Source organism: Dioscorea cayenensis, chromosome 3 (genome assembly GCF_009730915.1).
Source record: "Dioscorea cayenensis subsp. rotundata cultivar TDr96_F1 chromosome 3, TDr96_F1_v2_PseudoChromosome.rev07_lg8_w22 25.fasta, whole genome shotgun sequence".
In the NCBI taxonomy this organism is placed as follows: Eukaryota; Viridiplantae; Streptophyta; class Magnoliopsida; order Dioscoreales; family Dioscoreaceae; genus Dioscorea; species Dioscorea cayenensis.
In genome coordinates this window covers 10218007-10241490 of record NC_052473.1, presented here as the reverse complement: position 1 = coordinate 10241490, position 23484 = coordinate 10218007, and the positions used below count along the sequence as shown (strand labels likewise).

General features: G+C 34.5%; 1 protein-coding gene across 1 annotated transcript; it reads right to left on the bottom strand.

Annotated features, from left to right (window-relative positions):
• Positions 1 to 16865: 16865 nt before the first annotated feature.
• On the bottom strand, positions 16866 to 23134 carry LOC120257375 (probable RNA-dependent RNA polymerase 2). Its single transcript, XM_039264851.1, is given in 4 exon segments — positions 16866 to 17783; positions 18500 to 18650; positions 18957 to 20851; positions 22584 to 23134. Coding segments are annotated over 4 exon segments (3354 nt in total). The 5' UTR covers positions 23127 to 23134; the 3' UTR covers positions 16866 to 17018.
• Between the last annotated feature and the right edge of the window lie 350 nt (positions 23135 to 23484).

The window sequence follows — 23484 nt, the reverse complement described above, 5'->3', positions numbered from 1 at the left end:
TCACTTACTTAATTATCAACACTATGGAACATACATATACCAAAGCATCAAAATAAATAATTAGACAACACGTACAAACACAGTCAAAACACATTAACTTATAAAGTATAGACACCATTCTGAGTAGTGAGTGCATGTATGCTAGTGCATGTTGTTGTAGATCTCATATCAAATTCCCATGATTCTAGGTACTATTTTCATATAAGCATACCAACTCACGATCCTTATTCAGCCCATCTTCAGTCAATCCCAACAAAAACTTCGTGAGAATTATGGATTAAGTAGGATCATTGTCATGTTTAACAAAATGCTCATAGGATATATGAAGTGAAGCAGGGGATAGCCAATCTTCTATAGGGCAATGACATTGTGAATGTCTATTTTTCAAAGTTGAAGGCTTTGTTTGATGAATTGGTCAATTATGAATCAATTCTGAATTGTAGCTATCTCAGCTTGAAGGTTGTTATGGAATATCAGTAAAGGGACTAGGTTATGAAGTTCCTCATGGAGCTCAATGATTTATATAAAGGTTTGAAATCACAAATTTTGTTAATAAAACCCTTCCCTAGTCTTAATGAAGTTTATTATATCATACAACAGGAGGAAATGTGGAAAGCGATATCATCTGTTGGGCTAAATAATAAAGCTCTTGCTTTGCTTGTGAAGGATTTAGGTAAACAAATTAATACACATGGAGGCAATGTGACAGAAAGGTACTTGTCCTTAATGCAAAATCCTAAGTTATTCTCTGAAAAGTTGCTTCAAAGCTAATTCAAATAGTCTTGTTTGTTCTCACTACCATATACCTGGGCATGCTATTAACACCTTATAAGATACATGGATATCCCAAGGGCCATAAATTCTACAAAAAATCTAAAGTTTCTAGTGTTTTTTGCTAATCAAGTAACTTCCAGCACATCTCAAGCATCAGGTGCAGCTCAAAATACTATAACACAAAAGCAATATAGCCAACTAATGGCACTACTAAAGTAGAATCAAAATTTTATTGCTATAGCATATTTTGATTTAAGAACTCACAAATAAACTCAAATGCTAAAATATTATGGTATTTTTACATGATTTTCTATACACTTAAACCAAACCAAAGATCTTTTGTCTATACCATGGATCATTGACACAGTCGCATCTAATCATATTGTTTGTTAAACTCTCTTTTATAATTCCATTAACTCCAAAGTGTCACACTTTGTCACTTTTCCAAATGGTTAAAAGGTTCTTACTACTCACATTGGGCCTATTAGGTTGACTCAAAAATTTACTCTATGCAACGTTCTTCGTGTCCCATCCTTTTCTTTTAATCTTATCTCTGTACCAAAATTATCTCAGGACCTACATTGTTGTCCAAATTTCTTACCAAATATCTATTTCATGCAGGACCTTTTAACCTGGTAGACAATTGGAGTGGGTGAAATGAGGTATGGACTATACCATTTGTTCAAGCATGAAGTTTCAACATCCCTTCTTAATCAAATCCTACCAGGTTTTACACAGAATTTCCCAATAACTATAGCCAACACCCTACATGAAAGTTTCAACTTATGGCATTATTGGTTTGGACATCCTTCAAGCTCTAGAATAAGGCTTTTCAATGAAGATCATATCCCTATATTACCTCAAAATAAACCATGTCATATTTGTCCTCTTGCCAAACTACATAGATTACCCTTTCCAAATAACTAATATAAAGCTATCAAGTGCTTTGATCTTGTGCACTATGATGTATGGGGACATTGCAATTAAATATCATATGATGGTGTTTGTTTCTTTCTCACCTTTGTTGGTGATTTTAGCCATTGTACTTGCGTTTATTTACTAAAACAAAAGTTTGATGTGGTTTTGGGATGCAAGGTTTTTGTATAATGAAAGAAACCCAATTTGACACAAAAGTTAAGGTGATATGTAGTGATAATGGTTGGGAGTTCAATCTAAAAGATTTTTATTACAAGGGACTTGTTCATCAAAAATAATGTGTAGAAACCCCTTAATAAAATGTTGTAGTAGAGAGGAAACATCAACATATTTTAAACGTAGCTTGAGCATTAAGATTTCAATGTAGTCAATAGATAAAATATTGTGTGTTCTTACTAGTATCTACGTGATGAATAGTCACTGCCTCATTCAACCACTCAAATGAGTCTACCTAGAAGAAAGAGCCATGCATATCAGGTAATCCTTATCCTCTTTGCTACAGTGTGCATAATAAACATCTAACTCCTAATACAAAAGTTTTATTTCTTCCATTTCTACTAAAGTAGACCCTAATTCCTATAATAAAGCATGTAAAAGTTTAGAATGGTAGAGTGCTATGGGTACTAAGATTGCAACCTTGGACGCAAATAATACTTGGGTTTTATTTGATCTTCCGCATAGAAAAACAACAATATGGTGTAAATTGGTTTACAAAATAAAATATAATGCAAATGGCTTAGTGAAGAGATACAAGGTGTGACTTATCGTGAAATCATACACACCGCAAGAGGGCTTGGATTACCATGAAACTTTCTCCTCAGTGGTAAAGATGGTTTTGGTGATAATGCTTTTAGCTTTAGCAGCTCTAAATGGTTAGTATCTTCATGAATTCGATGTGAATAATGTATTTTTACATGGAGATTCGAATGAAGAAGTCTCTATGCAATTGTTACCAGGATATTTTGATAAAAATAACTCAAAGGTGTGTAAACTCTTGAAAAGTTTGTATGGCTTGAAGCAAGCACCGCGCCAATGGTATGCTAAGCTTTCATAGTTTGTTATCAAACTTGGTTTTATACAATCTAAAGCTGATTATAGTCCTTTCATCAAAACAAAAGATGGAATTTTCACTACAGTGTTGACCTATATGGATGATATTATATTTGCAAGTAATAGTTTGGATTCTGTTAACAAGTTGAAATCTCTTCTAAATGAGAAATTCAAGATTTGGGAGATTTAAAAGTTTTCATTGGAATTGAAGTTGCCCGATCGGAGAAAGGAATTTACATCTATCAGGGAACAATGCTTTGGACTTGCTTTGTAGATTCTGAAACAAGTGATGCAACTTGTGTCAAATTACCACTTGATTAAAATTTTAAACTATCAAAGGAAGATCGTGAACTACTTCCATATCCAGCACTTTATAGAAGATTGGTTGGAAGGCTTATGTATTTGACTTTAACCAGACTAGACTTATCTTATTCAGTGCAATTGCTAAGTCAATTCATGGAAACCCACCGAACTAGCCACTTAAATGCAGCCCACAAAGTGTCACGATATATCAAGAAGGCTCCTAGACATGGACTTCTTTATCCTTCAACATTTTATTTACAATTAAAAGCAAACAGTAATGGTGATGGAGAGCTTGCCTAGATACCCAAAGATCAGTTACTAGATACAATGCTTTTCTCGGGCCATGTTAGTTGTCTTGGAAATAAAAAAAATTGCACATGATATTAAGGTCATCTTCGAAGGTCGAGTACCTTGCTATGGCATCTGTATGCTGTAAATTGACTTGATTACAATATCTACTTCATGATTTGTGTGTGGGTCATCTTTAAGCTATGACACTGTATTGCGATAACAAATCTGGATTATATATAGCAGCCAACCAGCATTCCATGAGTGAACTAAACATATTTAGTTTGATTGCCATCTTATCCAAGAAAAGATCCAGGAAGTTAGTGTTGCTTCACATCATGTTAATAGTAATTCACAAGTTGCAGATATGCATACAAAACCATTAAATAGTTCTTTGTTTTACAATCACTTATCCAAGAAGGGAGTAATAAATGTCTCTCTCCATCTTACGGGGGGATGTCAAAGAATGAGTAAGAAGATATGGTCCAAGATTGCAAATCTGGAGCATATATGTTGTCAAGATACACATAAAAGGACACCACAAACAAATAAGCATCAAATCTTCTACGACAGTTTTCTTAAATAGCTATGAGTTGGATAATGTATAGCTACATTTTTTCTCTGTTATTCATTTGTTTTCTTATGTATACTGAAGGGTTATAATGTATTTGTAACATTTGTTGAATAAAATTCAAAGCATTAAAAATCATTTTTTGCTCTCAATCTCAAAACCAACGCATTTCTTATAGTTCTTTCTTGCATTAGTATTGGATGCTAGCCAAGAGAACATTGCTACAAGGAAGTTTACTATGAATGATTCTTCTACTCCTTTGTTTTTGAATCTTTCTGACAATCTTGGAACTATACTTGTTTCCCAAACCTTTGATGGGGCTGCTTTTGGTCCATGGAAGAGAACAATGATCATAGCTCTTTCTGCAAAGCATAAACTGGGATTTGTTAATGGATCTTGCCCAAAACCTGATTGTAATTCACCAGATTTACAGCATTGGATTCATTGCAATAACATGGTGATTTCTTTGATTTTAAACTCTCTAACAAAGGAGATATCATTCAAGCACAACTTCTGAGATCTAGATAGAATTTGAAGAAAGATATGGGCAGTCTAATGAAGCTCAGCTCTATAAAATTCAAAAATAATTATCTCAGATTTCTCAAGCTATAAGTAATGTTGCAACATATTATACTAAAATCAAGAGGTTATGAATTAGAGTTCAATCCTTGGGGGTTATATCTTCTTGTTCATGTGGTTCTACTATAACTTTTATAAAATTTGAAAAGGCGTAAAAGTTAATGGAATTCTTGATGTATTTAAATGAGCAATACGCTACTATTTGTGGCAATATACTGATAATGAAGCCACTTACCTCTATAGCACAAGCATATTGTCTCTTAATTCAAGAGGAAAAATAGAGAGAAATACATTCTAATTCTCAACTTGTTATTGAATTTGCTTCTATAAACTTGGGAACAATTATAATTACCAATAAGGGAGCATTTCTTTTCAAAGGCTGAGAGGTGATGGCAAAAGGAATAATTTGTTTTGTGATTTACGCAAGAAACTTGGTTATGTGAAAGATAGGTGTGTTATAAGCTACATGGGGCTCTTGCTGGTTTTAAAAGGCTCAAGGGATAAGAAATTTGTTACATAGGTTCAAGTTAAATTTTCATAAATTAAGGCTTGAAATGACACTACAAATGTTACTTATATACAAAACTCACAAAGGCTCAATACACTAAATTGTTGCAATTGCTGAACTAAACAATAGAAGGAGAATCATCCACACAACTATCTGGCTCTGTTAATTTTGCTGGTATAATCACTAAAAATCTTCATAATTGTTTTTAATTCAGTAATAGATGTATGCAATTATCTTGCTTACATAGCCTTTGGATACTAGACACTGGTGCCAGTAATCATCTATGCCATGATCCTAATTTTTTCATGAATCTTTCTCTAGGTACAAAATCCTTTAATATAACCTCCCTATTGGATACAAAGTGACCTACTTTGGAATTGTAAAAGTAGCTTCTAATCTTTTACCAGAAAATATCTTACTTATACTAGCTTATGTTATGACCTACTTTATGCCAATAAACTTACTCAACAAAATCAATAAATAATTATTTTTATATCTAATATCTACTTAATGGAGGCCCTTCACAAGGGATTGTACTTGCTTTATACTCATAAACAAAGACAATGCTTCTTTCTTCTTATATGGTACAGAAAATTATTTTTCTAACTTCCATTCTAATGTTTCTTTTGATCATAAAGCTTGTACATTTTCTTTTAATCTACAATTTTTATAATGACATAGCACAAAATAATTAGCCACTTACCTTTGTATAAACTTAAGCATCAATCTCTTGTTGATTGCATTATGAAATTAATTACCTCGTTGACATCTTGTAGTGTTGTCCTCAAGCTAGATAGCATACATAAGAAATATTTTCCTCATAGTCATATTCACACTACCTCAATCTTTGAATTAATGAAAATAGACATTTGGGGTCCTTAGCACAATATTACACATCTAGGATTGTCATGCTCCTGACGGAGCCTGGCCTGACCTAGCACGCGGACAAACAGCCGCAAACGAATAGGGTGTGAACCTCATAAACATGCAAGGCCTCAGAAATTGATTCAGAGTAGATAAAATTAAAACAAACAAACTGAGTTATAGGCTTTCAGACTCTACATGGTATACAATTCAGGGAGACAAGAAGTTCAAAATACAAAATATAGGGATACAGGAGAAGACAATGACAAGAACTAAAATTTCACAACAGAACAAGACAACACCTACAGACAACCTTTCAAAGTCCACACAAGTCTACCACTCTTGATCTGAAAGAGACTTAAACAAATCCATGAGCTCACTAGCCCAATAAGTAAACTCAAAATATGAAAACAAAAAGTTTAGATATGATATATGCAGAGAAATCAATAACACACAAATAGTGCATTTGAAGAAAACCAAAATCAAAAGTCAAAGCATAATATAACATATTCCTGAATAACAGAGTATGTCTCCAAATTCATTATAGATGTCAAAGGTCATTTATTTACCCTTGGTGACCCGAGCAAGAATAATATAGGTTATTTATTTACCTTCGGTAACCCGAGATTGAGTATTAGAGGCTGTCATTATTTCACCGACTGACAGGTGCCAAATTGTAGTCTCAATTTTTTTAGAATTTCTTGTCGACAAGGTTAATGATTAACCTCCACTCACAAGGTTGAGTATAGTTCATTTGGAGGCTAAAACATTCAGATACAAAAATATTTGCAGAGTACAAGTTCAAAAATTCCCAAAATTTTCAAGCTCACATTATATTTAGAAATATTGATAAATTTCAAGATTTCACTTTAGGGAAAGATAACTAGATAAATAGAATAAATTATATAAAAATCTAAGCAAATAATGCATTAAATAATTTAAACAAAACTCGTAGTTGAAGTACAGAGTATTCACAAATTTTTCTCAAATATTCATATAAGTAGAAATTCAGAATTTTAGGATCCCACCTTAGGGAAAATAACAGAATAGACAGAAATTACTTACAAAACTAAATAAATAAATCACCAAATCATTAATAAAAACCAATCACTCTATAACTTTACATCTCACATTCTCTCCATATTAACACTTCTAACAGGTCTCATTTCAAAATGCATAATTCCAAGAACATACTATCAAATACAAAGATATTTTGCAGTAAGAAACTTAGGGCAATCCTGAACATTTTCCTTGTTTAATACTTCACCAAAGTTAGTCTCCAAGAGTGAGAAAAATCATGCTCAACCTATAGATTCCGTATAGAGACATCATCTTGTACAAGTCTTTTTAATAGATCATAACTCCTAATCTGCAAATCCAATAAACTTTAAATTTTGCAGATTTAAAGTTAAGGTGAAAAGAAATATTTTCTATACTAAGCACTTTGTTTAATTATCCTTATTGAGTCTGAAATTTTCCTCTAAATATGTAGGTCTACACAATAATATTTCTGGGACATGTCAACTTGAATGGATCATATCTCGTAGATGTATGCGCAATAAATATGAAATTTGGCAGGTGGATAGATCATACAAATCATTACAACTTTTCAATTTTAATCTTTTACAAATTCTGGCTCTATGACTTCTGAATTCAGGCTACGATTTCCATTGTCCTCATTATCATAACTTGAGAATTAACTCTAGCAATTCCATGCATGAAGCATACAATGTCATATTCTCAAATCTGCAGAAAGCCAGCCCAATAAACCTTGAAATATCAGCTCTAAGCCACCAAATGATCTAATTTATTTCCCAAATGTTATCCTCACAATTTTAGTAAATATATCACCAAGGAAAGACTATGATCTCTATCCTAGATAGAAAATGGCATGATCCACTTTAAGGAGAATGCAAAACCTTGAATAAAATTTTTAGATACAAATACACCAACAAAGACATATAAAGTTAAACAATAAGTAGAAGTTATAAGCAAATGGATAGTCAAACAAACAAATTAAAATATAATTAAATAATAATTATCAAGTCATAAACAACTGATTGGAAGGAGTAAAAGAATGAACAACTAAAATATAAAGCTTAAAACATATTTGCTAATAAGATAATTATCTTATCACATGATTAAGCAAATATATAGGTAATTGAAAAATAATTGAAATAATGAATTAAACCATACTTATAATTGCAGAAAATTTCATAATTTCAAAACACTGGAAATCTCCCCAACACCACTCCACATCGATTCCAAGCACTTGAATCAACCCTCTTTAAGAGGTCCTATAAAATTTTCGGAGGCTACAAGGTACAACTTTACTTAAACTTTCCTTGGAAACAAGTTTCCATCAACAATATTTAAAACCTCAGACACACTATGTCCATTTATATATAATAATAACAACAACAACAACAACAACAACAACAACAACAACAACAACAACAACAACAACAACAACAACAATAATAATAATAATAATAATCAAAGACCCAGTTCTCTAACTATCAAGGATTTTAAGATAACCTCATCAAAATGGTAAGCTGGAATATAAAGTAGAGACCACTCATTTAAGTGATATCATTGATTGCATCTTGTGAACATAGTTGAATCATCAAAATTATTAGCATGGATCTGAAACCAAACGGGTCCAAAAATATCAAAATTCATCAATTGAAAACCATACTTCTAATAAAATTAACCAACCAACCAATTACTCAGTTACCTCACTAAAATCAATATTAAAATGCAATTCCTTCAATTACAACAAGTTTACAAGATCTGCCATACATCGAGCTCAAGCCTTAGCAAAAGCAAGGGTTTAACCAATATCCTTGCCTTACAAGCACCATTACTGCAATAGTATAATAATTACCTTGCCGATCACCAAGTATCCACCAAAATTAAAATTTCTTGAAATTTCCACAAAAAAATGTTCTTAGTCTACACATCAATGATTGCATAAGATTAATTAAATCCACTTCAACATTATGGCATCAATCCTTTCATAATCAAGATGAAACATTATAGTAATGAGGATCATTTTACCTTCCCAAGATGATTCTCCAATGATTATCAATTATTAACTAAAGACATTGCAAAATCAAAACCAAAGTAATTATCGGTAGCAAAAGGTGAATTAAAGCTATATGATCTGGCATGTAAGTCAAAGCTATAAAAGGAGTAGAAACTTGATTGAGACTTAAAATACTTTGTTGGAGACAAAATTGGAAAGTGAGGTGAGAATATAAAATCAACAAGTGATCAAAAACCATTTCTAATATCATTGACACAATTTGGGTTCAAATTCTAAATAACACTTCGTGTTTAACACTTCCATCTAAATCCGACTAAGATCGTTAAGTCAAAATTTGTCGCGCCCCAGACCCAGCTTGATCAGACCCGACGAGCAAACAAACGGCCGTAGACCCACAAGGTGTGAACCCTATAGGCATACAAGGCCTCAGAACTTGATTCAAAGTAGATAAAATTAAAATAAATCAACTGAGTTACAAGATTACAGACTTTACATGGCATACAATTTATAGGTACAAGAAGTTCAAAATACAAAATACAGGGATACATGAACAGACAATGACAAGAACTCAAATTTTAAAGAAGAACAAGACAACACCTACATGTAGCCTTTCAAAGTCCACACCAGTCTTCCACTCTTGATCTGAAACGGATTTAAAACAAGTCCTTGAGCTCACTAGCCTAGTAAATAATCAAAAAATTTGAAAACAAAAAGTTTAGATATGATAAATACACAGAAATCAATAACACACAAATAGTGCAATTGAACAAAATCAAAATTAAAATTCAAAGCATAATATAACTTATTCTTGAATAACAGAGTATGTCTCCAAATTCACTATAGATGTCAGAGATCATTTGTTTACCCTCGGTGACCTGAACCAAAATAATAGAGGTTATTTATTTACCCCCGGTGACCCGAGGCTAAGTATCAGAGGCCGTTATTATTTCATCGACGGATTGGTGGAAAGTTACAGTCTCATTTTCTTAAAATTTCTTGTCAACAAGGACAATGGTTGACCCCCATTAACAGGGTTGAGTATAATTCATTTGGAGACTAAAACATTCAGATACAAAAATACTTGTAGAGTATAAGTTCAGAAATTCCCAAAATTTTCAAGCTCACATTTGCTTAGAAATATTGATAAATTTCAAGATTTCACTTTAGGGAAAAATAACTAGATAAACATAATAAATATCATGCTAAACTTGCATATTTTGCATAGATACATCATCCTACACAAGTCTTTTTAATATGTCATAACTCCTAATCTACAAATCCAATAAACTTGAAATTTTACAGATTTGAAGATAAGGTGATAAGAATATTTTCTATACTGAGCACTTTGTTTAATTGTACTTATTGAGTCTGTAATTTGCCTTTAAATTTGCAGTTCTACACAATAATACTTCTAGGACATGTCAACTTGAATGGATCATATCTCATAGATGTATGCCCAATAAATATGAAATTTGACAGATAGATAGATCTTACAAATCATTATAACTTCTTGATTTTAATCTTCTACAAATTTTGCCTCTATGGCCTCCCAATTTAGGCCACAATTTCCATTCAATTCATTATCATAACTTGAGAATTCACTCTAGCAATTCCATCCATGAAGCATACAATGTCATAACCTCAAATCTGCAGAAATCTAGCACAATAAACCTTGAAATATCATCTCTAAGCCACTAAATGATCTAATTTATTTCCCAAATGCCATCCTCACAATTTCAGTAAATATATAATCAAGGAAAGTCTATGATCTCTATCCTAGATAGAAATTGGCATGATCCACTTTTAGGAGAACTCAAAACCTTGAATAAAATTTTTAGATACAAATACACCAACAAAGACATATATAGTTAAACAATAAATAGAAGTTGTAAAAAATGGATAGTCATACAATTAATTTAAAAGATAATTAAATAATAATTATCAAGTCATAAATAACTGACTGTAAGGAGTAAAAGAATGGACAACTAAAATATAAAGCTTGAAACATATTTGATAATAAAATAATTATCTTATCATATGATTAAGCAAATAAATAGGTAATTAACAAATAATTGAAATAATGAATTAAACCATACTTATAATTGCTGAAAATTTCATAATTTTGAAATATAGAATTTTTTTTTTATGGATTACTTACTTGGAAATCTTCCGAACACCACTCCACATTGATTCCAAACACTAGAATCAACGTTTTTGAAGAGGTACTACAATCAAGCAATAACAAAATCAACAACTCTCAAATTCTGGATCTAAAGCTACTAATTGCGACAAGGTCCCAAATTCTGTGACTACAATCTCATCACCAGAGTTTCGAAGGTTTTCTGATCCGGCCGGAATCATAGTTTCTCTCTCTCCTCTCTCTCTCTCTCTCTCTCTCTCTTTGAATATATGTAGAAGATGGGGTGGCTATTAGCTTGTCTCAAGAATAGGATGGAAACAAAAGCTTAAAACAAAGCTTCACATGTGTATACAGGGGTTTTGAGAAACAAGTATCCAGGAATTCAGGCTTTGAAGGCTTATTACAAACAAAAGGGAATGAAAATGATGGGGCCCACAAGGATATAGATATGTTTTGACTATTATTGATGACTATGGTAGAGAAACTTGGACACATTTATTGAATTCCAAGAGTAATGCTCTTCCTATATTAAAGGTTTTTGTACAATGATTAAGACTCAATTTGTAACTAAAATTATAATAATTAGATAAGGCAATGCTTTTGAGTTCCATTCAAGTTGGAGGGCAAAAAATTTTCATTGTAATAGGTACAAACACTTGCTTGAGAGCTCTAGAGCTCTTTTGTTTCAATCTAATTTGCTTTTGAAATAATGGGGAGAGTGTGTTTTGATAGCCACTTATTTAATTAATAGGTTATCCTCTAAACTCTTAGATAATTGATAAGTGCTTGAGTAGACATATTTTTCTATATATTTTACATGCTTTTAGCATTATTTTTGCCATGGTTTTTGTCTCATATAGTGTATTTGGTGTTTTTTTTTGTGCAATTAGCTTGTGAATGCCTAAAAGGAAGAAAAAAATAAAGCAAAGCTAGGCTATAAAGACACATTTTGGGAGTTTTTGTGCAACTTAAGGATCAAGACACAAGAGGAGCTCATGTACATGGAGGTGTGTGCCAACTTCCAAGAGAATTCAAGCCAATTTGTGGGTTGGAAGGGCACAAAAGCAGTCACACAACCATGTCCCTACTGTAGCAAAACATTGTTCACGTGACTTGTGAAAATTCCACGCAATCGCGTGGAGGCACATGACAGTCACGGTTTAGGCCTATAAATAGTCCTTTCGCCCTATTCTTTGGGGACTTTTTGCTAGTGTTTGAAGGGCAAAGCAGCTAGGGTTTCAAGAGGAGGTCTTTGGCGAATTTTGGGGGTGTTCTTCACCAACTTTGATAGATCTTTTCTCCGTCATAGCATTGAGGAGGCCTTCGACAACCTTGCTTCGGAGAGGGATCCTTCATGACGTTGAGCGACCCATCAAGGCCATCGGCACAAATTCAAGAGGGTTTTATTCCATAGTTTACATTGCTTTTTATTGCATTATTCTTTGCTTTGTAACTTGCCCCATGGAGGGCTAAAACCTAGTGGGTATTTGGGCATGTGAACCCTAGGATCTTATCTTTTATATTGACTTACTTTATGTTTTTCTATTAATTTTGAGTTTAGTTGAGTTTTAATCTTGTTTTCTCATTGCTTACATGTTGTATTGATCTTTGTGATTGATTGGTAATGCATGATTTGTTGCCTTGGTGAGAGAGAGGTCTCCATTAGGGTTAGAAATCCAAGATTAAAGAGGGTTGAGAGGGTGAGTCATGAGATAGTGGAGTGTCCCCTTTGCCCTCAGATGAGTACTTCCTATCTCCGTATTCCCTAAGTGTAATGCAATCATATTTGGTGTGAGGTGTAAGATTGAGAGATTTCTCCGCTGGGACCTTGTAGGGGGTTAGGGATCTTTCGCCTAAAAGTAGGGTTAGGTCTATCTTTAGGAATCGGTTGCACTCCTAAGTATTCGTAGAGTTAATTGTGGTCATATGTGGTGTGAGGTGTTGAGATTGAGCGATTTCTCAACCGGGACCTCGTAGGAGACTAGTATTGGTGGCCTAGAGGCAGGGACCAATTGTTCTTGGATTACCTCAACTCATCTAACTCGGTTTAGGAACATTTAGTAAGTTTTGCACTTCATGTCTAGATCCTAGGGGGAGCATTGCCTGGGTACCTAATCTTTATTGATTGAGATCTCTCTTGTTTTCTACTTTCCCTTTGCTTGCTTGTGATATTCTTATTCTTGCAATTAAGTTCATTTCATCACAATCTTGATTCCGACTAGATAACAGAGAAATGGTTACTACTAATACTTTTGTTCCGTGTGGATTTGGCTACCCATCTTACTGGTATTTTATTACTTCGACACCCGTGCACTTGCGGTACACACACGCAAATCGGTCATGTCAATAATAAAACACCTTATGAGATTTTGTTTGGTTCTAGACTAGACTATACTCATTTAAGGAGTTTTGGTTACTTGTGCTATGTGTCACCCTTAGAAAAACATTTAGATAAATTTCAATCTAGAGTTGTTCCATGTATGCTCTAAAGATATCCCTTTGGGAAGAAAGCATATCTAGTCTGATATGCCATTTTCATGACCGCAAGTACATGGGTCATACAAGTAGTAAAGTGTACCCAATTGGATCAGGTAGTCAAATCCACAGGGACTGGTGAAAGCTCTCAATTCTTGTTCGTTTTCTAATATCTAGCCAGTTCAAAAGATTGAAATTGCACTAATTAAACTACTAAAGAAGACAAAGAGAAGAAAGGAGAAAGAGACAGGGTTTTGGGTTACATAGATAGCAATGGGAAGGATAGTGTCCCAGACTAATCCCCTTGATAGATGTATTGACTATGCTATTGATTACATGGACATTTCCTTGGACCGTGGTGACCAATTATGGAGGGTTTGATAGCATACGTCCTCACTCAAGGGTTGGAGCGGACTCAATCCCTTCCCTAATGTATGCCCTAGTTGGACGAATAAAGCTTATCTTCTAAACAACAAGAAATAAATCTAGGGTTAATATGCACTCTTAATTATAATTGCAACTACGGGGGACATGCACACCACATCAATGCTCTCACAGATAGCGGCAATCCCCATGTCGAGTTTTGCAACATACAAACATCAATGGCAATCAACACAAAAAGATAATTTAAATAAACAAAACGGAGTTCACACGGAAACTAAATAATCAAACAACATAAGTCAATAAAGCATAATGTCAAGTTTTATAATCTGGGACAACGAAAGATGATTAGCCCCTCATGGTTCTACAATCACTCATAGAAAAGCAATAAGAGAAACAGAGATTATCCATTAGACTCCCTTCTTACTTCATAATCTCGTCGGAGAAGGCTTGACGATGATCGTCGCCAGCAATCTTCCTATCCCACGCTTATCTCCCCTCCGAATCCAGCCATGAATGATGCCAACAGCCGCCCTACTTGCGGCTCCAAAAAGAGAGAAGAAGATCCTTCTCAAATCTAACTTTAGGGCTTAAATACCCTTTTTGGATGCAAGCACGGTTGTGCTGATGACCGTGTTTGGCTCCAAATGTTTGGAAGTAATTTTTGACCCAATTCCAGCAAATCGCATGGGCTCAAGCACACCTGTGCTTGCAACCATGCTTTGAGAGCATGGTGCTGCAAGGAGCACTGTGATTGTGCTAATATTCCCAAGAGAATTCTAGTAAAACGTATGGGCTCGAGCACGCCTGTGCTTACCGACCATGCTCCCTCAGCATGTTGGTGCTAGGAGAAGTGAAATCGTGATTCTAAGCTTTGTGTAGACTCCAGTGAAACATATGGGGCTCAGCATGCTCGTGCTTTCGACCGTGCTTCCAAGCATGGGTGTGCTTCGGACCATGCTTGTCCTGAAACTTGTATTCCAATGCTGTTTTGCATCAGAATTCATCTTTATTCATTCCTTTTAGTCCAAAACCCGATTATCTGCAATAATTAGCAAACATACCTTAAGTAGCATTGGTTTATAACAAAAACATGCTAAAAGGACAAGTAAAACACACAATATGATATATAAAATATCTATATAAAATGCACTCATCATAGTCCTTGATCTCAAAACACAACAATTGTACATTTCTAGAAATGTGGTGTTTCATGAATCTATTTTTCCTTTCCATTACTCCACAAGTTTAGAAAATTTAGTTTTGCCTATATCCATACTAGATACAGCCACAGATCCTGCCTCACATTTTAAACCAAATTTAGCCTCAGATCCCAAAACACTTTTGATCCTTGACCTTCTACTTCATAGAAGAATGCGATTTCCTCTTTTGCTGATTTAATAATTGTTCAAAGAAATATCAAAAAGGGGATGCTCTAAACCAGCTTATTTGCAAGACTATATATGTAATAATGTCAATATCAATGCATCTAATTCTTCATTTCTGCATTGCTCTCATAAACTCGCAAATTTTCTAACCCTAACCCAACATATTTGTTTAATTCTTATCCGCAAAAAGCCAAAAATTGCTTACTATGATTATTGAAATATGCAAACCTTTATCCTATGGAAGGCAATAGTTCAGCCAGTATGGCAATAAGCAATGCAATAGGAGTTTGATGCTTCAACAGCTAATCAAACTTGGGAATTAGTTAAATTGCCTCTAGAAAAGAGACCCATAAGTTGTAAATATGTATTTAAAATCAATTACAAGACTGATGTATTGATTGAAAGGTGTAAAGCTAGATTGGTTATAAGAGACCTCACACAAAGAGAAGGCATAGACTATAAATAAACTTTCTCATCAATGGTTAAAATTACAAGTTTCGGGTGCTTGATAGATGTGCAGTAAAAAAGAAATGGCTAGTATTCTAGCTTGATGTTAATAATGCTTTCTTATACAAAGATCTATATGATGAAGTTTATATGAAAATTCTACCAGGTCTCTATACGACAAATTCAAGCTATGTTTGTAAATTGAACTAGTTATTGTATGGCCTTAAACAAGCCTCAAGACATGGTATTCAAAGTTGTCTAATACCTTATAAAAATTCAATGAATGGCCATTCTTTGTTCTCTAACATGGTAGGAGATTTGGTGGTATTTTTGGTAGTGTATGCGGATGATATACTGGTAACAGTGATGAATACAAAAGAAATACAATCATTGAGGATCTTAATTAATGCTCAATTCAAAATCAAAGACCTTGGTGACTTGCATTACTTCTTGATATTGAAGCTATTAGAAAACCAAATGGTGTTCTTTTGGCTCAACAGAAATTTGCCTTCGATTTACTTGCAGAGTTTAGTGATGCTCTCAAAGCTTTTCTAAGTCCCTTGCTAGCTGATATTAAACTCAGTGTTGATGATAATCCTCTTGCTGATGATCCTACAGCATATAGACGTTTAGTTGGCAAACTAAATTACTTGACTCATACAAAATTAGAGATAGCATTTGTACTCTTTTAGACAAAGGTAATGAATGAATGAGAAATTTGATTCTCTTTTCTTTGCTTTCACTCGGACTGCTTCTCCAGCACTCCATCAATGGATTTCTTCTTGTTTTTCTCAAGGATCATCACTCACTAATCTTACATATATTTAATAGATTAAAAAAGGTTAAATGATAATGTTGAAATTTTCAATTCAGTATTGACCATACCGCGCATACATGTAAACATAGAACTTTTTAAGATGCATGTACAAGCATGGATTTTTTTTATTTAAGTACATATAATAATTATACACTTTTGTGCGGTTATAGGTACAAATAGTTCGCTAACGTAATAAATTATCTCCTACAAGCTTACATAAGAAGCAAGTATACTTCATACATCACACAAGTTGAACAATCAAATTTGAGAGCAATTAAAGAAGAAAAGGTGAAAATTAAATAACAAAGATGATCATAAGAGTCATTTAATTATCATTAAATTCAGAACCAAGAGTTTTAATTTACAATAGTTAGAACTTTGAAGTAAAATGAGTCGCCAAAGAAAACCACAGCAGTAACCTTTCTTTGTAAACGTGATGTTAGATTCCTCACCTACAAAGCTTTTTCGATGATTTTACACTTAACAGAACATCGCTAAAAATCCACGGAAAACTCAGGAAATTAGAAGCTGAATAATAGTTCGGGTGGTATGTAACATGATAGCAAGCCGATGCCATTTTGGTCGTGTCACTGCCGCTGCCGCTGCCGCTACTATCAAACCAACCTTTCACCTCCGTCTGCAAGTTTCTGACATTGAGCAAAATCCGGTCTCTCATTTCTCCATATCTCCTCTTATCCCTCTGCAGATAAGCTGATCGATTCCTCAAATAACCAGTCAGTATCTCATCCTCATACTCTGCACCATAGTAAGTCATCAATGAGCTAAGTTTCTCAGAGAATAAATCCCGAAATTCTTCTGCAACTTCAATGAAGGCCTCAAAACCATCGACTTCGAGGTCACTATCATACATGGACTGCACAGGTACTCCAAAGCAAGTGTCTTCAGATCTCTCAACGTCGGTCTTTCTTAAGGTAGCTCTATAAAGCTTACCAAGAATTCCGCTCGACATGTACATTGGCCTGTCCCATCTATCCATGAAATCTGGGAATTCCTTTGGTTTTAATATTCTTGGCATTTCAGCTGGTGCTCCTGTTTTTGCATAATCAACAGCCATGGAATGGAGATTCGCAAGCTGAAGGCACTTAGGGCTTCGGGCTTTGCGTGGTTCTTTGTCAGCATAAACCAAATGCGTCGTTGAAATGGTACCAAGTGTATCATTAACCATGTAATCAACAAAAAAATTTTGAATTTCCTGCAGTTTGTCAAATTTCCGTTATAAGGCTTATCAAGTTTTCAATTCACTGCTGAACTTGGAAGTTTCAATTATGACAACATACAAAACAGATGTTGCAACTAATAAAAGAAAAGCAGCACTTTAATACGGCTTTTTGTCTAACATATGGATTGAGTCGATCAATACTCGCGATTGCTCTTGCAATAGAAATATCAAAACAAGGATTGTATTCTGAAGAACACTTTAAAATAATGTGTCAAATAAAACATTGACCATGCCTTTTTTACTAACCCATTTCGATACCTTATACTAGACTAAATTAACCTACTCAATTTGTCCAACACAACTTAGTTCATATATAACTAATGTCTATAAAAAAATTTTGGGAGTTAACATTCATAACGTTTACATCTTAGAAACTATTATTAAAAATCTAAATGACACCCTAATCTTCGAACAAGACTCATAATCTTCGGCAGGATATTCCAGATCAATAAACAGGTTCGCAGATTTAATCATGAGCCAACATGATATTTACATGTCAATCCATTTAGATGCATACCATATGTACCCAATCCAGAGCAGCCCAATAAATTTTAGATTCACAGGTCATGTCCGATATTAAAACCCCTACTCCTAATCTTAAGTAAATTATCATATATGATTATTTTCAAAATTCGGAGCATGAGAAAAGGAAAAAAAAAGGCAAGCCGTTTTGTTGTCATTGAGTATACCTCTTCTGTAACTGCATGGTCCAGAAATCGCGGCTTTCGTCCAGTATAGTCCATTGGTTCATCAGTTTTCTGTGGGATAAGATTTTCATCCCAACATACAAAATACAGGTCACCATCTAAGTCTCCACCCGAGCATTCATTTGGATGCGGCCTGAAATTATCAAACAGCTACTGTCATTCATAAACACAAGAATCACACCAAATGCTGTTGTATCTAAAATAAGGATCATGCTCACTTGCATGATTACACAATATGAAAAGGCGAGTCCTCAATAAGTTTCATTTTAAATAAAAAGGATAAGGACAGAAATTTCAAAATTGTTGATACAATAAACATAAAGGAGCTTTTGTGTGCCATCATTGATTAAAACCAAATCTTGAATCCTACAATGATGCTTGAAATGGATGGGTCCACACTATCAATAGCAAGCAATAGATTAAAGTTTGAGAGCCAAACCTTGGTCCTTTCTGAGGGAAAACTAAGCAATCAACCAAACCCATCTCATCCAGTCCAGGTTCATAGATAGCTTGAAGAACTCTAACATCGCCAGGGTGCAAACATGGATTTTTTGTGACAACCACCTTTCCAATTAGTACAGCAGTTGTTTGGTCTGCCTTGTCAAAGAAAGTATGACCAGTAGCTTGTTGTTTTTCATTGCCTTTCATGGTTATCCTGAGATACACTTCACCATAGTTTAAAGTGGCTGTTTCATCCAAACAACCAATTAAAAGTCGGCCTTTTGGAACAAAGATCCTGCATCTACTTCTTATGTCAGACAACTGATAGTCACGGCAAGCCCTGAGCATCATTGAAATATAAGGTTCTGAATTGGGTGCATAACCATGCATTAGCATTGTTTTAGTGGTCTTAGTTTCAAAGCCGTTCAATCTGTCCAAAACTGTCAAAGCAGCTTCACTCTCTACTAGCATTTGATCTAAAAGACGAATTTCAGCTTGCTGCATCAGCTCAAAGATTTCATCCTCAATTCCCAGGGTAGACAAGAGGCAAATTATTTCACGATTCAGATAACATGGCAAATAGTCACTACAATTGGTGATGTTAAGCATTGTATTACTTGAATCAAACTTTTTCATACTTTGACGCAATGAAAGCTTCCGAAAGGAAGTACGATCAACAGTTACAACTCCTTTATAACCACCATACCTAATTTGGAAAGCTGAAGGAGTATCACTCATTCCACACTTCCGAGCAACTTGCCTGGCAAAAGCCAGAGAAATTTTTCCAATACCATCTGAGAAGCAATACTTAACCCCATCAGTAACAACTTCAATATCTTGAATACTTTGCACATCCTGTGATGGAACATTGAAACTCTGCATAGAAGAGCTGAATAATTGACCCATTCTTGCAGCACACTTGGACACAGTAGGAATTTCATCGAAATGGCCCATCCACTCTCTGATACTTTTTGCAGTCACATCTTCACTGGAAGCAAACATCCAAACAGAATTGGAACGAAGCTGACTTGCAGAGAATGCCAAAAATTCAAACTTCTTTGACCCCAGGATAATCCCATTTTTTAGAATAGATAAAATTCGTTCATATATGTTAGTTCTGTATGGTTTTCGAGAATACACCACGCTCAATATTTGTCAAAGGGCATCAGCCGGAAGCTTGCTCCAATCATCCTCAACAAATGAAACTCTAAGGAAGTTAGAAGCATGTGCAGAAAAATATTTTACCACATAATTTGATGTTTCAACTTCAGGACCCAGAAAATAAATTTTTGATGGGGTGATAAGAGCTCTATGACAACTCATTAAGTTTTCATTAAAGGTACTTTTGTCAAATTGTGAAGTCTTCTGACCTTTGTGGATGCTAGCAACTTGGCTCTGGATAAATTGTACAGGCTCAAAGCATGTCGAGTTTAACTTATGCATCTTCTTAAGGATCTTAGCTGCTAAATCCAGAGGTAATCCACTTAGAGCATCAAAGAGGTCACCGTTTAATTGTCCAACAGAAATTTTCTGCATGTGAAGCAAAGAATTAAGCTGAAAAATGACTTCATAGTCAACTGTCTTATTTTGTGGGATACCAATGATGGGAACCAGTAGAGATGAAGACCACGACAGTTCATGCCTAGTTAATGACAGATATCCCAGTTCTTCTACATAAGGTAAGCTCTTGAGAATTTCTGCAGAAGATAATCCATCTTTAATCCTCACACATAAATAACATGATCTCCCAAAAGAGCTGGTTGATGAAAAGTCTGTTGTACGAGCCCATACAAATGGAAAATCTTCTTTACAGACACGATACCGATCACCGCTACACTTCAAAGTCAATCCCGACCCAGAAATTCTCTCAAAAATCCTTGGTGCATAATTTAGCTGAGGTAAAGCAGTTTCATGAAAAGAAAGATGTTAGACATATTTAAAGAAAATGCTATAAGTAAATGACAAGAGAAGAAAAATTACATACCACAATAGAACAGCCAAAAGCAAACTTTTCTACAATACAGAGCTCACATGATATACACATATGCTATAGAAAACTGATATCTAAGTCCATAACAGATATAAATATAGAGACTTTGCACCAATGTTTGGAAAAGTAAAGGCCAAGGCAACAAGACTTTTATCCGAGGCATAAAATTGAAGCCAAAATCAGTGATACACATTTGATGCTGACGCACAAGCAAACCCAGAAATTGTAAAGAGAAGAAAAACTTGGATGTAGAGACTATTTTGGCTCAACAAGTTACAAATTTATAGTGACTTCAATTTTATGCAAAGAATGTTCAGAAGATCTAATTTATAAACCTTATTGGCATTATTGGCAATAGAGGTTGTATTCGGTTACGCTTGAAATATAAGGGAAAGCTTTTACCAAATAATTCCAAGTAATTTTGAGCTTTGACTTGTTGATATTAATTCAAACAAGAAATTTTAAATCAAGTTGAATTCAATGATTTGATTAAATATTTATTTAACTGTTAAATTAATCTAATTAATAAAGTATAGCGAAAGCAGTTACTCCTATTCCAAATTCTTCCATTTGATTGGATACCTTGGAAGAAGTTGGGATCTTGCTCCACTGCATAAAATATATGACTAAATTTCACCAGAAATCATATTTTTGCATTTAGGATTACAATTTTCTAGGTCAGATTTAAACCTGCTGTTAGTTTTACTTATAATAAAATTACTCTTCAATGAGTCTAAAATAATTTCCTATGGGTGAAGCATCACATGAAAGAAAGGACAAGCATTGGAAAGTATCTTTTAATGGCAACGCAGTTTGCCTTCATATTTACTTTTATTCTAAAAAATAAAGTCTAAATTTTACTTTCAATGCGTGAATCTAATTTACACAATCTATGTATTACTGCCTTGCACTTGTGGTAGTACCACCAAAAAACCTGCGCAACATGGAATCCTACATACTATGCAACAATCAATACTCACAAACAACTGAACAAGCATCGGAACATAGTTAATATTATTGAAATCATGTTGAACAGTAACACAAAATTAAAACTCAGGGAGCATATTAAACTCTGTCAACTGTACATCACTCAGTACTATTGTCTATTTACAATATAATTTTACCAATTTAGGCCTCTTTCTAGTCATAAGACTAAAGCTACCAGGAAATCCAGATAAATAACAAACTTGAGCACATAGAGGGAAACCAAAGGCATCTAGGAATTTGCTTTCGTGAATGCCAAAGAAAAAACAGAAATTAACTTAACATTGTAAAAGAACAACAACATATTTCAAGTTCTTTTGCATGTAATAATTTCTTGTAAAAAGTTTAAAATTCACACAATGTGGCAAAGAACAATGATAACGTTAAAACTAACAGAGAATAGCAATTCATACTTAGTAGCAAACATCACAAAACACAAATTCATCAAGTGGAAATAGAATAAATATCAATGACGATGAAAGCTGCACAAATTTGAGCAAGTTATATCTACAATATGTATTAGGAGCAGACACAAATTTCTACATCTATGCACAAACTCCGAACAAGAAAACCACATCACTTAATATGCACATACATAAACAAACAATGCTAACAATAAACGAGAAGCAACAGAGAAAATAAGATCTTCACCTGCAACAAGATGGAATCTTGTTCGCTTCCCTTACCTTTTCCTCCCAAAAAACAGCCACAGCACCTCAATAAATCCCCAAACATGATCTCCAGCTTATACAACCGAGAACCATCCTCCAAGAACACCAACACCTTCTTCCTCTCCGGGATCACCTCCACTCTCACCATATCCCAAGACTCCAACACCTCCATCGTCCTCTCCGCAATCAAATTCCCCACAAAGACCTCAGCATCATCAATGCGGTTCCCCTCATCGACGGCGCGGACGACGATGTCATCAAGGGAGGGGAGAACCGATAGGCGCGCTCGCTGGAACAAGGGGAGGCGATCCTCGGTGGAGAGGAGATGGGCGCGATCGGCGGCGAGGAAGGAGTCGAATTGGACGCGGCCAAAGCCACGGGGTTTCCAGTTCTTGCGGGCGGTGGCGATCTCGCAGGCGTAGACGGAGCCGACGACGGCGTCGAAGTAGTCGAAGAGCTCACCGGCGACGGCTGTTGGCGGGATGTTGGAAACCCTCACCGTCGACCGGCGGGGCAAGGCCATGGAGGGTTTTTGCGGGGTTTTTCTGTTTTGGTCACTGAAGTGGATTATATGATTATATTACTTTCTGGTTTATTATTATTATTATTATTATTATTATTATTATACTATTAAAAATAATTTTAAAAGCATATCTGTTTAAATTTAATTTCAAATTTTGCACTTAATCCCGACAAATATATATATATATATATATATATATATATATATATAGGAAAGACTGAAATGGGGATTTTTTTTAAAAAAACAACAATCATTGTATACATTATTGGTGTATGCATCAGAATTAATAATCTAACCCATATACCGTCAACCGGAGACAAAAAATTTATGTTGCTATTCTGCATCCATAATCAATGAC